This window comes from Coregonus lavaretus (genome assembly GCF_964263955.1).
Source record: "Coregonus lavaretus genome assembly, chromosome: 20".
Classification (NCBI taxonomy): domain Eukaryota; kingdom Metazoa; phylum Chordata; class Actinopteri; order Salmoniformes; family Salmonidae; genus Coregonus; species Coregonus lavaretus.
Genome location: NC_140007.1, coordinates 5,606,790 through 5,622,133, shown reverse-complemented (window position 1 = coordinate 5,622,133; position 15,344 = coordinate 5,606,790). Strand labels below are relative to the sequence as shown.

At 44.1% G+C, this 15,344-nt stretch overlaps 1 protein-coding gene across 1 annotated transcript in view; it reads left to right on the top strand.

Moving 5' to 3' along the window:
* The window catches only part of dock3 (dedicator of cytokinesis 3), a gene marked incomplete at both ends in the record, with an annotated part of 69,985 nt that overhangs the window by 49,866 nt on the left and 4,775 nt on the right, over positions 1 to 15,344 (top strand). Inside the window, 26 exons of the mRNA XM_084184013.1 lie at positions 339 to 439; positions 680 to 761; positions 979 to 1,149; positions 2,202 to 2,394; positions 2,639 to 2,766; positions 3,359 to 3,505; positions 3,628 to 3,726; positions 3,818 to 3,912; positions 4,085 to 4,160; positions 4,540 to 4,640; positions 4,763 to 4,821; positions 4,929 to 5,077; positions 5,260 to 5,345; positions 5,471 to 5,497; positions 5,630 to 5,725; positions 5,850 to 5,910; positions 6,016 to 6,109; positions 6,253 to 6,401; positions 6,737 to 6,823; positions 7,267 to 7,371; positions 7,471 to 7,612; positions 7,701 to 7,867; positions 7,982 to 8,068; positions 14,649 to 14,828; positions 14,998 to 15,081; positions 15,201 to 15,317. Of these exons, the coding sequence (XP_084040139.1) occupies positions 339 to 439; positions 680 to 761; positions 979 to 1,149; positions 2,202 to 2,394; positions 2,639 to 2,766; positions 3,359 to 3,505; positions 3,628 to 3,726; positions 3,818 to 3,912; positions 4,085 to 4,160; positions 4,540 to 4,640; positions 4,763 to 4,821; positions 4,929 to 5,077; positions 5,260 to 5,345; positions 5,471 to 5,497; positions 5,630 to 5,725; positions 5,850 to 5,910; positions 6,016 to 6,109; positions 6,253 to 6,401; positions 6,737 to 6,823; positions 7,267 to 7,371; positions 7,471 to 7,612; positions 7,701 to 7,867; positions 7,982 to 8,068; positions 14,649 to 14,828; positions 14,998 to 15,081; positions 15,201 to 15,317 (2,883 nt within the window). The remainder of the gene's footprint in view (positions 1 to 338; positions 440 to 679; positions 762 to 978; positions 1,150 to 2,201; positions 2,395 to 2,638; positions 2,767 to 3,358; positions 3,506 to 3,627; positions 3,727 to 3,817; positions 3,913 to 4,084; positions 4,161 to 4,539; positions 4,641 to 4,762; positions 4,822 to 4,928; positions 5,078 to 5,259; positions 5,346 to 5,470; positions 5,498 to 5,629; positions 5,726 to 5,849; positions 5,911 to 6,015; positions 6,110 to 6,252; positions 6,402 to 6,736; positions 6,824 to 7,266; positions 7,372 to 7,470; positions 7,613 to 7,700; positions 7,868 to 7,981; positions 8,069 to 14,648; positions 14,829 to 14,997; positions 15,082 to 15,200; positions 15,318 to 15,344) is intronic.

The window sequence follows — 15,344 nt, the reverse complement described above, 5'->3', positions numbered from 1 at the left end:
GTCATGCAATAAAATGCAAATTAATTACTTAAAAATCATACAATGTGATTTTCTGGATTTTTGTTTTAGATTCCGTCTCTCACAGTTGAAGTGTACCTATGATAAAAATTACAGACCTCTACATGCTTTGTAAGTAGGAAAACCTGCAAAATCGGCAGTGTATCAAATACTTGTTCTCCCCACTGTTTATGTGTGACTACATGTGTGAGAGTGTGCACACATGCGCGAATGCATGCATGACCGCATGTGTGTGTGACTACAGCATAATCCAATTTTCTCCATTATGGCTAAAACCTATCTTTTTTTGTTTTCCTCTCTGTCTGTCTTTTTGCCCTCAGGTGTTTATCATCAACCTTCTCAGGGACAGTCGTTTCTACCACTTCCGGCCTGTTATGGAGGCCTACATACAGAACCACTTTGCAGGAGCTCTAGCCTACAAGTAATATGCCACGTCTACCATTTCAACTGCTTCTATGGTGTTTGAGAGGTCTTGATGTCGGTATCATGTTGCTGAGTGGAAGCCATATACCTTTTTGTTTTGCTCATAATGTATTATATGAGATTTGTCTTGCTCTCTGCAGAAATATACAGAAATATATGACACTAATGTACATTTTCTTTGTCTTACATGGCCATGGGATACCCCATGTTTTACACCCTTTACTCTGTGTTCTTGTAGAGAGCTAATCCGCTGTCTGAAATGGTACATGGACCGCTCTGCTGAGGTTGTCAGACAGGACCACATCCAGGAGGCCATGAAGGTAAGGCTCACATCAGGACATGAGAGGAGGTGTGGACAAACAAAGTGAACCCATACACTGTTAGACACTCCCAACATGCTTTTCTTTACCAAACCTCACGTCTATAGATGAAAGGAAATATGACGTGACACAACACAAGACAATAGAACACATAATATAAAAATAATGGTATTTTACAGGTAATTGTGTCTTGTTCCGTCCTCTGTCCACCCTGCAGGCTCTGGAGTACCTATTTAAGTTCATTGTCCAGTCTCGGATCCTGTACTCGCGGGCGACCTGTGGTATGGAGGAGGACCAGTTCAGGGCCAGCATCCAGGAGCTCTTCCAGTCCATCCGCTTTGTGTTGAGTCTGGACAGCCGCAGCTCTGAGACCCTCGTCTTCACACAGGTCAGAACATCAAAACTTCCTGTCTGTTTGTCTGTAGCTTGTCTTTATGCCAGAAGGCTGAAATGTTATAGTTCTTGACCTTGGGTATTGTCCTCCTTTTCTACATAGACAAATCAGTTTGACTGGACTTCTATCTGTTGCTTGCCTGTAATGCACTTCAGGGATTTATCATTTGTATCATTTTATTTTTGCTCTGATCCCTCCCTTTACTGTTGCCCCGTCCTTGGCTTGCTCTTGGACAGTTTAGGGGTGTGATCAACTGCATGCCTTTCTATGGTAGTCATGCTCCAGGGCTCTCTCCTGTCTCAGTAAGTCACAGCGCCACCTTGTGTTGGTGACCCAGTGCAGCAGTTGCTCTCTGTCCTCAATCAGATATGTGTCACACTGCCGGGTCCATACTCGCAAACTCTTGCTTAAACCGGAGGTTTAGACCTTTTTTTTTAAATAGCTACCTCCGGCTTAAGCAAGCGTTTGCGAGTATAGACCCGCCTTGTTTTTGTTTATCTTCTTCTTATAGCACATTTTAAGACTTACGTCTCTTTACTCTCCCTGTATGGATGTTACTATAACTACTAGTGTCATTTATAGAATGGAGGAATACGAATGATCTAAAGACCTGCTCCTCTCTGTCTGTCTGTCTGTCTGTCTGTCTGTCTGTCTGTCTGTCTGTCTGTCTGTCTGTCTGTCTGTCTGTCTGTCTGTCTGTCTGTCTGTCTGTCTGTCTGTCTGTCTGTCTGTCTGCCCTTCTCTGTCTATCTGTCTTTCTCTGTCTGTCTGTCTGCCCTTCTCTGTCTATCTGTCTGCCCTTCTCTGTCTATCTGTCTGCCCTTCTCTGTCTGTCTCTCTCTCTGCCCTTCTCTGTCTGTCTGTCTGTCTGTCTGTCTGTCTGTCTGTCTGTCTGTCTGTCTGTCTGTCTGTCTCTCTCTCTGCCCTTCTCTCTTTGTCTGTCTGTCTGTCTGTCTGTCTGTCTGTCTGTCTGTCTGTCTGTCTGTCTGTCTGTTCCTCTATTTCCCTGTCACTCCCTTCTTCTCTCTTCTCCTTGACCCTGTCAGGCGGCGTTGTTGAACAGTTTCCCAGACATTTTTGATGAGCTGCTGCAGATGTTCACGGTGCAGGAGGTGGCTGAGTACGTCCGGGGCACCCTGGGGAGCATGCCCAGTACGGTGGACATCGGCCAGTCTATGGACGTGGTCAAACTGCAGTCCATCGCCCGCACCGTCGAGAGCAGGCTCTTCTTCTTCCCTGGTAAGATTAAAGACTACAGGACAACTAAACTAACACAAAATGAATCTGTGAACACTGTTTGATGCTCCCAAAATGGCAATTTAATAGATGGTGGAACTGGGTCTTTGTCAGAATCTAAAAGGCAAGGGTTAAAGCTGGTTAAATATCTTTCTACATTTGATCCTTCACTTTCTCCCCATCTCCCTCGCTCTCCATACTCCTCCCACTCTCTCCCCCTCTCCTTTCCTCTCTCTCCCCCTGTCAGAGTCTCGTAGTATCTTGCTGCCGGTGGTCCTGCATCACATCCACCTGCACCTGCGCCAGCAGAGGGAGCTGCTGATCTGCTCAGGAATCCTCACCAGCATCTTCTCCATCATCAAGACCAGCTCTATGGTACATCACATCAATACTAAATCTACTGTAATAGTAGAGGTTGGAGGAAGAAGGTGCCCTTAACCACAGTATCAGATTACACTACCCCCAGGCCTAATCATAATCATTAGGGGGATGAAATTATATCTGACCCTGTATCAGTGGTTAGGGGCTACTTTTCTGTAACAAAGCTGGTACCATAACTGGTTACTAGTACATCTCCTGTACACAGTGTACCTAGTAATCCCAGTTAAACATCCTTTTCACATTTCCTGTTTCAAATGGAATTAAAGATGAGACGACTGAGTAGTTGGTAAAATGTTATACTCTGCCAAGGCTTGTTAAGGCAAGCATAACACATGTCATTGTTTAGACATTATTGTCAAGACATTATTATGTAGGCCACTTCACGTTGAGTGCTGAATTTATCTTTTAAATGGTCTGTCGAGCAGCTTATGCAAATGCTTTAATTATTCCCTGTCGCTCAGTCTCTTCTTCTTCCCCTTCTTCTCTCCCTCTCTCCCGCTATTTCGTCTCCCCTTCTATCTCTCTCTCGCCTGTCTCCTCAATCACTTCTCTCCTTCTCGCTGTTTCTCTCTCCCTCTCTTCCTAGGAGTCTTCTGTGCAGGAGGAGGTAGAGATGATGGTGGAGAGCCTGTTGGATGTTCTGCTCCAGACTCTGTTGTCCATCATGTCCAAGTCTCAGTCTCTGGAGACAGCTAGAGGGCAGCGCTGTCCCCAGTGCACCGCTGAGATCACGGTCAGTGACTCTCCTCTCCTACACTGTCTGGCTGGATCTTTATTCACTGCATGAAACAGATACTGTATATCTTTTGTAATGCATGTAACCTCTCTAATATGGGTGTGTTTCTGCCTGTCCAGGGGGAGTATGTGTCCACTCTGCTGTCTCTACTCAGGCAGATGACAGAGATCCACTTCCACCACCTGCTCAACAACTTCCACAGCAAAGAGGAACTCAAGGTGAGAGCTGCTGTGTCAGTCTCAGTCTCACAGAGGAACCTGGGGTTGAGCTATAATGTACACAATACCAACTAAATCCATTGTCTTCCAGGAGTTCCTGTTGAAGATCTTCTGCGTGTTCCGGAACCTGATGAAGCTCACCATCTTCCCCCGAGACTGGAGTGTCATGAGGCTACTGACCAGTCAGTAAGTCTGACTCAGATGACCTATAACACTGCCTTCATATTGCCTCCTATATGAGATAAGGGATCATATCCAACCATGAGATGACACTCTCCTGACTCTGATCGCATGTGACATTAGTGTAGCCATTGCATCATCTATTTTTATCATAACGTTTTGCTGTCTCCTTCTGCAGTGTCATTGTGGCGACAACACAGTACCTGTCTCCAGCGTTACACAAGAACTTCTCAGAGGCGGATTTTGACTTCAAGGTGCGTGCTTCTGTAGAGAAACGAGAAGTGTCATGTTGTACAAGAGCAGTAAGTAAACAATAGAGCCTTCAATATCCCGGAGAAGTCAACCCCAAACCTGCTGTTCTGTCCATGTCTTTCTCTGTTTACAAAGGACTTTCTGTTTTGCTCTACGTGGTTTCCTAACAACAGTATGCTGTCATTATCTGAGCTGTATCTGGCTCCAGTCCAATGTGGCGGATTTGTCCAACCTGGATTTATGCCTGGAGGGAAAATATGGAAATGCAAAACCTGATGGTGAAATATGGGGCCATTAAAAAGGTGTATACAGTATATAGATATAACTTTATTGGAATCAAAATATGAGTTGATGTTTGTATATGTGTGTTCTCTGTACCAGGTGTGGAATTCCTTCTTCAGCCTGACGGTCCTGTACATCAACCAGCCCAGTCTGCAGCTGGAGCCCCTGACCCAGGCCAAGAGGAAGAAAGTTCTGGACAAGTAAGGACCTCTGTTCAATGTCCATCAATTATATCCTGAAATACATATTTCCTACATCTATCTACGTGTGGTCACTCAGTAGCTAGTATTCTCTACATTCTCCCCATGTACCTTCTCTGCAGGTATGGAGATATGAGGGTGATGATGGCTTATGAGCTCTTCAGCATGTGGCAGAAGCTTGGTAAGATAACATTACATTCAGATACAACTGTCTTGTCATTCTAGCCTTCAAGGATAATGTCATGTGTGATTATAACATCGGTATTGTGCCCTCTCTGTGTGCTCCAGGTGAGAATAAGCCCCACTTTATCCCTGGAATGATGGGTCCGTTCCTGGGAGTGACGCTGGTGCCTCAGAGCGAAGTCCGGAATATCATGATCCCCATCTTCCATGACATGATGGACTGGGAGCAGAGGAAGAACGGCAACTTTAAACTGGTCAGTGCTGTCCCCTTCTGCGTGACACCGCTCATCCTCTGCAGGCCTTGTGGTACTACAGGTTATCACGCAATATCATGTCTATGTTACGGATCACGGATTTTACTGCTATAAGTGTCTAGGGAAATGGTGTGGTCGTTGATTCCTTATGCACTAACCTCTGTGTTGTGTGTGTTGTGTAGGTGGAAGCAGAGTTGATGGACAAGCTGGAGAGTATGGTGGCTGACGGGAAAGGGGACGGCAATCACAGAGAGCTCTTTGGCCTGCTGTAAGCACCAACAACCTCAGTCTTCTATTCACGCACAATGCTAAAGTGTTACTTGACTGCGTTGTACTACTGTTGTTTTGTATGCTTCTGACTTCTCTTGGGTCTTCTTCTGCTACGTCATTCAGGACCCAGTTGTTTGGGCCTTACCCCAGGTAAGTTATCAGTTTCTCCACAGCCCAAGCCTTAACTCTACCACTATCATGGTCCTTTCAAACACATCAGTCCTTATAGTCCCCTGTCCACTGTTACTGTGCACCAGCAACATAGCCTGTCTCTGTCTGTAGCCTGCTGGAGAAAATTGAGCAGGAAACATGGAGAGAGACAGGCATTTCGTTTGTCACCTCCGTCACGAGACTGATGGAGCGCCTACTAGACTACAGGTATTGTTACTACTGATCGATTGGATTACAGATTCGAAACAACGTGTTAACATCATAACATTGACTATTGATAAAGGGATGCACTGTAGAGCTATAGGGCATTACAAACCTGCTCTGCTTTTAGGGACTGTATGAAAGGAGATGAGATGGAGAAGAAGAAAATAGGTGGCTCTTCCAACCTCATGGTGAGGCATTTTATATGTTAACCCTTTACGATACCTCAGTTAGGCCAGTGTGCTACAGTATATCCATGTAGTGGTGTGTTGCTTCCATTTGTCTGTCCTCCCCAGAACTTCTACAAGTCTGAGATCAACAAGGAGGACATGTACATCCGCTATGTCCACAAGCTGTGTGACCTGCACCTGCACGCAGAGGACTACACAGGTAACTGGTTGGGATATATAGAACACTTTTCAACGTGCTCACACTGTATAGTATTAGAACCCTGGGACGGTCAGGATTACCATGTAAGGTCAATGATGGTTAATCATGCTGACCTTTGACCTCTGTGTGCTCCCCACCATCAGAGGCAGCGTTCACCCTGCTGCTGTACTGGGAGCTGCTGCACTGGGAGGACCGGCCCCTAAGGGAGTTCCTCCACTATCCCACACAGAGCGAGTGGCAACGCAAAGAGGGCCTCAGCCGCAAAGTGCTCCACTACTTTAACAAGGGAAAGGCAAGCCAAGCTAAATCAAGTCAAGCTAAGTTAAACAACAAGGGGAATGCAAGTCAGGCTATGTCCAGTCACTTTGGGTAGTATTTAAATGTGAGATACTCAAACTTTATTTTACATATGTCCCACATGGGTTTACTTAAGAACATCTCAAGTCAAAATCTCAAGTCTAAATATTTCTCCATGTCCATGATGTCTTTGATGGCTGTTTTATTCTGGAAACCCAACATTTCCCCCTTCAAATCCTCCTGAGAATGATGTTCCATAGACAGGATATTGTAAAAATGTATTGAGAGATTCCATATGTGTGAGATCTCGGTCTCTTTATCTCTTTCCAGTGTTGGGAATATGGAATATCACTCTGCCGGGAACTGGCTTTCCAGTATGAAACCTTATATGACTACCAGAGCCTGAGCTGGATACGGGTGAGTCTGTCTGACAACCCAGCACTGGCTGCCTTCTCTCTCTCTCTCTCTCTCTCTCTCTCTCTCTCTCTCTCTCTCACTCTCTCTCTCTCTCTCTCTCTCTCTCTCTCTCTCTCTCTCTCTCTCTCTCTCACTCTCTCTCACTCTCTCACTCTCTCACTCTCTCACTCTCTCACTCACTCACTCACTCATATAAGTCAGGGTGGTGCCCATGTAGCCCCATTGTCAGGCCAAGATGGAAAGTAAATAGAAATGAATGGAAATGAAATGAATATAAATACTTTATTGTCCTCACAATGTGGACATTTATTCACATTGCAATACACTGATGAAATATCAAAAACATTATGACCCATATGATAAAGGGAACCTCATTAATGTGTGTCGCTGATAAAAGTTCAAGATGCTCTCAGAGTTGAATCAAGTATTTTTGTCTTTTATAGAAAATGGAGGCTGCATACTATGACAACATCATAGAACAGCAGAGGATTGAACCAGAGTTCTTTAGGATGGGGTTCTATGGCAGAAAGTTTCCTTTTTTCCTCAGGGTGAGATGAACACACACACACACACACACACACACACACACACACACTATATTTTATCTAAATGCTATTGAATTGGTTTGACAAACCTTCTCTCTCCAGAATAAGGAGTTTGTGTGCCGGGGCTATAACTATGAACGACTGGAGGACTTTCAGCAAAGGATGCTGGGAGAATTCCCACAGGCCATTGCCATGCAGCACCCCAACCAACCAGATGACGCCCTCCTACAAAGTGACGCTCAGTGTATCCTAACCATGGTCAATGTGTGTGTGTGTTGTGTCTGTCAACTCAACTGCCAGTATATTGTGTTTTCCTTAACGCCTGGCCTCAGACCTGCAGATCTATGCGGTGACCCCAGTGTCAGACATCACTGATGTGCCTCAGCTGGAGCGCGTACCTGAGAGGATCAAGAGCTTCTACCGCATCAACAATGTCACTCGCTTTCACTACGACAGACCCTTCCACAAGGGACCCAAAGACAGGGAGAATGAGTTCAGGGTATGCGTGTGTGCAATGAATTTGAATCAAATGTAACTGAAATTGTCTGTTGATACAAGGTGTGTATAATTACTATACAGAAGGTGACTCAGTGTTTTGTGTGTGTGTTTTCAGAGCCTGTGGATCGAGAGAACCACCCTGATTCTGTCTCGTCCTCTCCCTGGCATCTCCCGCTGGGCCGAGGTGGAGAGGAGAGAACTGGTGAGGAGCACTGTCATCTCAAACTGTCATCTCACACTGTGACATCAGACGCCTCAGGAAGATTATGCAAGCGCGTGCATCATTTGTGTCAAATCAAATCAAAAATCTATGTTTATTGGTCGCGCACACCAGTGGAGGCTGGTGACTTAAAAAATGGAGGAGGATGGGAGAGCCACGTTATAGGCGCCGGACCGCACGGAGTCGACAAAGTGGGTTTCAAAAATCGTCAAAGACTAATTATTTTTACCTACAGCATTTAATAAAGACATTTATAGTACAATATTATGGGTAATGGGAATGAGAGGGCTACTTACACAGTGTTGGGAAGGGATCACAGCAGTGATTGAATGAAGGTATCAGGCATGAGTTGAGGTGTTCAGAGGCTTGACCAGTGCAGGACAGGATTTGACTGGGAAGACAAAAAACAATAACACAACACACTACACAGTTAGACAAAGGAGCTAAGAATGAGTTAGTCCAAGCAAGGAGTAAAATCATTGATGTGTAATAATGTGATTGTGTTTGTGTATTGACTCTACATACAGTACAGTAATGAGAGGAAATTGACAGGGCTACTCACAATGCTTGGCGAGGAAACATTCAATGCGCCAGTGGATGAGCGGGCACATGAGACGTGGCTTCAGTTCATGTCAGGAGAGAGTTGACAATGGTAGTGGAGTGGAGTAGTCATCACCTCTTAATCAGGGAACAGGAGGGGACTAAGCTGGAAATACAAATAGCAGATACATTCCATTACAGCAGCACCATCATAGGTTTGGGCAACACGTTTCTCCATGAAGTTAAACTCAGTTAATCTCAGAATTTACAAAGTCAAACACAGACTGTGCATCTCGCCCACTTGACACATCAAAGTAGCCCAAGAAATGTTTCTGAATAAAGCCCTGATCATCCATATACCTGACGATAACTGACAAATGCGAGCAGACTGGTGGCACCATATGTCCCAGAGAGGTGGGGCAATTTTATTCCCCTGGAGCCCAGAGTTTTTCCTTATCTGGTAACCTAACCAGGAAATCTCTGGACCCTAATTGAATATAGACCAAATTAGATCACATTCACATTTTCTACTGACAAACAAATGGACAAATGGACTATAAATGTGGTCCTCTGTAGCTCAGCTGGTAGAGCACGGCGCTTGTAACGCCAAGGTAGTGGGTTCGATCCCCGGGACCACCCATACACAAAAATGTATGCACGCACGACTGTAAGTCGCTTTGGATAAAAGCGTCTGCTAAATGGCATATTTATTTTTTATTTATTTTAAATGCATAATGTTACCAATTTGTTTACCCTGACCAGACGGACAGGGCGCATACGCTGTATGCAGCTGCTCTTATTAGTAGCCTACTGTTGATCAGACTGAAAAATCCTCTCATTTTCATCCTATACAGCATGTCAGATCTCTAATGTTTAGGTGTAGACTAGGCTGCTGCAACATTTATGTAATGAGTTTTTGCTTGTGTCCAGTGGCGATTTTAGCATGTAAATCTTGGTGGGGCAAAAAATAAAATACAACAAAATATGCATGCCAGCAAAGCCACTACACAACAGAACACTAAACAATACATTAATTGCTCTATAGCGGTGACAAACGGTGCCCATAAACTGTTAGGGCCTACATAAAGCTGTCCCAACAGCAGAGCGTTCTTTTCAGCACCATGGAGTGAATCCTTAATACCGCTACACCTAGCTATCAGCAGAGCCTTTTCTGGCAGAGTTCATTCAGCCTCATTTACTGCCTTTTTAGAAAACATATCTGATATGGCTGACTTGATTAAACAAATGTGGTTTCTATTGACAATTGAGATGTACAAACTATGGCATAATGGAACGATGAGCGGATAAGAGGCAATCCATAATTTCATTTAAGATATTATTGAGCGAGCTAAGACGGACATAGTCAATATAACTATTTGTTCAGCACTTTTGAAATGTACAGCGACAGAATTCAGAACATGGGCCGTTCTTACAGTATTCTCCCTGTACACCAAGTCAGAACTGTAGGATAAATAAAGGGGGCATATAAGCAGACAATGAAAGCTCTTACAATATTCAATGATAACATTTCTCTAAAAAAGGCTACATGTGCAGCATGCACTCACTAACTGTAAGTCGCTCTGGATAAGAGTGTCTGCTAAATGACTAAAATGTAAATGAGGGGGAAGGGACTAAATAATTAGGCTGAAGCACATGGGCTACTAACAGCTTACTACACAACATAATCTTAGTATTACTTTCTTAGCTAAAGTATACATATCTCCCTGGCATATTACATCATTTATGCAGCAGCATACAATACATTTTTGGACTCACTGTTGTGCTGTGCTCACTTGAACAGGAAGGTGGCGCGGTGGTCCTTGTGGGCAAATTTTGTCAGGAAACGTTGTCATCAAAGTCTGTCATTCTCTGGATGTATAGTGCTTTTCAAAACGTATTTTCCCAGTCGGAGCTTGTTTTCTTTCGAGACCCAGTTGTCTTAAACTAACTGAAGTCTGAGATTTCCCAGTTCCGAGTTTCCAGTTGTTTTGAACGTGGCAGAAGTCATGCTGGATTGACAGCATGGCCAATATATTCAACCTTTTCTGGCACGTGGTGTTGCGTGTGAATGTTTATCCTTTTTAGCTTGGAAAAGAGACCCTTAAAGCCAGACTTGGACCACACACCCTCTCCACCAACTAGCAGGCAGGGGAAGCAAAGTAGTGATTGCTTTGCAACGCTTGCAGTTAGCCACTGATTCCTTCCAAACCACTCATTGTTTAATTTGTGATTTCCAACTTGTTGTGTAATGTTTATGTCCAATGGCCGATGAGCACCGATACGTTTTATCTATGATTTATCTTCATATGACAGTGATTGAAAAGGATTTGACAGTAGATTGTCGACGTGATTCATGATGATTGCTTGTCTAGCTGCTAGCTAAGATTTTGAAAGTATGATGTTTACATGATCTGTCCAATCAAAGCTACAGTAGATATAATGTGATTTGGCGTAAATTTATCTGTGGCCAATGACCTTGAGCCTTCTTGGATGGGCACTTCTAATGTAACTCTATGGCAGCACCCAAGGGGGCTTGAACTTTCTAGCTCGCCCTGTAGATTCTGCGGTGACATAGTGTCCCCATGAGTGACAGAACACTGAGCCAATCACTGCCAACTAGGGAAGATTACCAACCCCTACGCTCTGTATTTTCCACTGGCTGCCCCTCCACAACAGAAGGCACTGAGCTATGCTGAAACACCTGCATTTTGGAGCTGCCTTACATTTTACATTTACATTTTAGTCATTTAGCAGACGCTCTTATCCAGAGCGACTTACAGTTAGTGAGTGCATACATTTTCATACTGGCCCCCCGTGGGAAGCGAACCCACAACCCTGGCATTGCAAGCACCATGCTCTACCAACTGTGCTACAGGGGACTAAACCTTACTCAAGAAAGCAAAAAAGAGACCATGTTTGTATGCAGCTTTATGAACTCAATACATTTTATTTGCAAACTGATATGTGACATGTATTAATGTCACATATCAGTTTGCAAAACAGGTGGGGCTCAAAACAGGTGGGGCTCTGCCCAACCTGCCCTGAATGACAGGTCGCCACTGCTTGTGTCTGTTCGGAGTGATTATGTGTTATCACCTTTGCTAAATAAATACCGGAGGAAAGTGGAAAGCCAACAGTGGCTTGCAAAAGTATTCACCCCCCTTGGCATTTTTACAACCTAGAATTAAAATGGATTTCTTGGGGGGTTGTATCATTTTATTTACACGACATGCCTACCACTTTGAAGATGCAAAATATTTTTTATTGTGAAACAAACAAGAAATAAGACAAAAAAACAGAAAACTTGAGCGTGCATAACTATTCACACCCCCAAAGTCAATACTTTGTAGAGCCAACTTTTGCAGCAATTACAGCTGCAAGTCTCTTGGGGTATGTGTCTATAAGCTTGGCACATCTAGCCACTGGGATTTTTGCCCATTCTTCACGGCAAAACTGCTCCAGCTCCTTCAAGTTGGATGGGTTCCGCTGGTGTACAGCAATCTTTAAGTCATACCACAGATTCTCAATTGGATTGGCCATTCCAAGACATTTAAATGTTTCCCCTTAAACCACTTGAGTGTTGCTTTAGCAGTATGCTTAGGGTCATTGTCCTGCTGGAAGGTGAACCTCCGTCCCAGTCTCAAATCTCTGGAAGACTGAAACAGGTTTCCCTCAAGAATTTCCCTGTATTTAGCGCCATCCATCATTCCTTCAATTCTAACCAGTTTCCCAGTCCCAGCCGATGAAAAACATCCCCACAGCATGATTCTGCCACCACCATGCTTCAGTGTGGGGGTGGTGTTCTCGGGGTGATGAGAGGTGTTGGGTTTGCGCCAGACAACTTTGTCCCTGACCTGTTTGGAGAGCTCCTTGGTCTTCATGATGCCGCTTGCTTGGTGGTGCCCCTTGCTTAGTGGTTTTGCAGATTCTGGGGCCTTTCAGAACAGGTGTATATACAGTGGGTGAACTCAACACGACGAGTTGAGTTTTTACCAAAAAGTTATATTTTGGTTTCATCTGACCATATGACATTCTCCCAATCCTCTTCTGGATCATCCAAATACACTCTAGCAAACTTCAGACGGGCCTGGACATGTACTGGCTTAAGCAGGGGGACACGTCTGGCACTGCAGGATTTGAGTCCCTGGCGGCGTAGTGTGTTACTGATGATAGGCTTTGTTACTTTGGTCCCAGCTCTCTGCAGGTCATTCACTAGGTCCCCCCGTATGGTTCTGGGATTTTTGCTCACCGTTCTTGTGATCATTTTGACCCCACGGGGTGAGATCTTGCGTGGAGCCCCAGATCGAGGGAGATTATCAGTGGTCTTGTATGTCTTCCATTTCCTAATAATTGCTCCCACAGTTGATTTCTTCAAACCAAATTGCTTACCTATTGCAGATTCAGTCTTCCCAGCCTGGTGCAGGTCTACAATTTTGTTTCTGGTGTCCTTTGACAGCTCTTTGGTCTTGGCCATAGTGGAGTTTGGAGTGTGACTGTTTTGAGGTTGTGGACAGGTGTCTTTTATACTGATAACAAGTTCAAACAGGTGCCATTAATACAGGTAACGATTGGAGGACAGAGGATCCTCTTAAAGAAGAAGTTACAGGTCTGTGAGAGCCAGAAATCTTGCTTGTTTGTAGGTGACCAAATACTTATTTTCCACCATAATTTGCAAATAAATTCATTAAAAATCCTACAATGTGATTTTCTGGAGAAAAAATTTCTCAATTTGTCTGTCATAGTTGACGTGTACCTATGATGAAAATTACAGGCCTCTCATCTTTTTAAGTGGGAGAACTTGCACAATTGGTGGCTGACTAAATACCTTTTTCCCCCACTGTATACTGAGATCATGTGACAGATCATGTGACACACAGGTGGACTTTATTTAACTAATTATGTGACTTCTGAAGGTAATTGGTTGCACCAGATCTTATTTAGGGGCTTCATAGCAAAGGGGTGAATACATACAGTATGCACGCACCACTTTTCCTTTATTATTTTTTTTTAATTTCACTTCACCAATTTGGACTATTTTGTGTATGTCCATTACATGAAATCCAAATAAAAAAAGTTGTAATGCAACAACATAGGAAAAACGCCAAGGGAGATGAATGCTTTTGCAAGGCAATGTACTTGATAATGCGATGGAAACAATAAAATCATTCTGAATTGATTTCAACATTCCAGAGAAGACAGTAGAAACTTCCATATGCTCAGCAAGTAAAGCATCGTAATGTGCAATTACCTCTGCAATCTCCTTATAGTTGCCCTTGTTAGCTGAACTTTTCCTCCCATCGTGCCTCTAAGTAAAAGCCAACTCTTGCCGATAAGTTGCTTGTGACCCTGTTTCTTTTTACCTTCTCACTGTGTCGCGCAGTTTGAATACGCAGATGTTCGTCCATTACATGATCGATGCAGCTTTTTCCATGTGGGCAATGAAAGGGGTTCTTCAACCCAAAATCAACTACATTGTTGTTAGCATTAATTAGCCATTTTGGCGGAGAAAACTGCACCCTGGTAGCTAGGTAATATTAGCACTTGCTACTAAAGTTAGCAAGACAAATTGAAATAAATTGCACTAACTCCACACAAAAATAACGTTTGAAAATCAAGAAAACAAAATATAATCTACCTTCTCTGTCTTCTGTAGTTTGAAGAAACTAATTTGAACTTAATAATATCCTAAAAATGCTCAACTATCACTCTTCACTCTTAATCTCTATCCAATATGTAACCAACTCACCAAGCTTCTCAACACATAGAACCCCCATAATGCTCTGTGGCACAACACCAATACACCACACTAGGATCGTTCTCTGATCCTAATCCTATGATTGGATGGACAAAATCTCAGTTCATATTGCAAAAGCTTTGATTGGTTGGAGGACATCCTCCGGAAGTGGTCATAATTACCATGTAGGTCTATGGAAGGGGGTAAGGCCTACAAGCCTCCCAGGTTTTGTGAGAGAGAATTATTGCATGTTTCATAGTGGATTCAAATATATATGTGTGTGTGCAGGTGGAGGTGAGCCCTCTGGAGAATGCCATCTACGTGGTGGAGAATAAGACCCAGGAGCTGCGGACCCTGATCAGCCAGTACCAGCACAGGCAGCACCATGGCAACATCAACCCCCTCAGCATGCTGCTCAACGGGGTCATAGACGCTGCCGTCAACGGGGGTATTGCCAGATACCAGGAGGTACTAAGGGAAGGAAGGGAGGGAGATGGGGATGGATGCGTGGGTGGGTCGGGTGGGTGGTTCGGGCAGTGGATGGGTGGATGGATACTTTGGTAATTTTCTTCCAGGACATGTATTGTTATTTGCCATGCCTTGTAACACATTCATATGCCATATTCCTCCTCCACAGGCATTCTTTGATAAGGACTACATGAACAGCCACGCAGAGGACACAGAGAAGATCACTCAGCTCAAAGAATTGATGCAGGAACAGGTCAGACAAAGCTCTTAACTCGTCACTGCACACTGGCCAATGGTCCATACAGTGTACATTGGTATAGAGGACAGAAACCATATGTTCTCTCTTTCCGACATGTTGTTTCATTGTCACAGGTTCACATCCTTGGAGTGGGGCTGGCCGTCCACGAGAAGTTGGTGCACCCAGAAATGCGTCCCCTGCACAAAAAGCTGATCGATCAGTTCCACATGATGAGGACTGGTTTGCATCACGTGAGTGGTTCTACATACTCTTCTGTT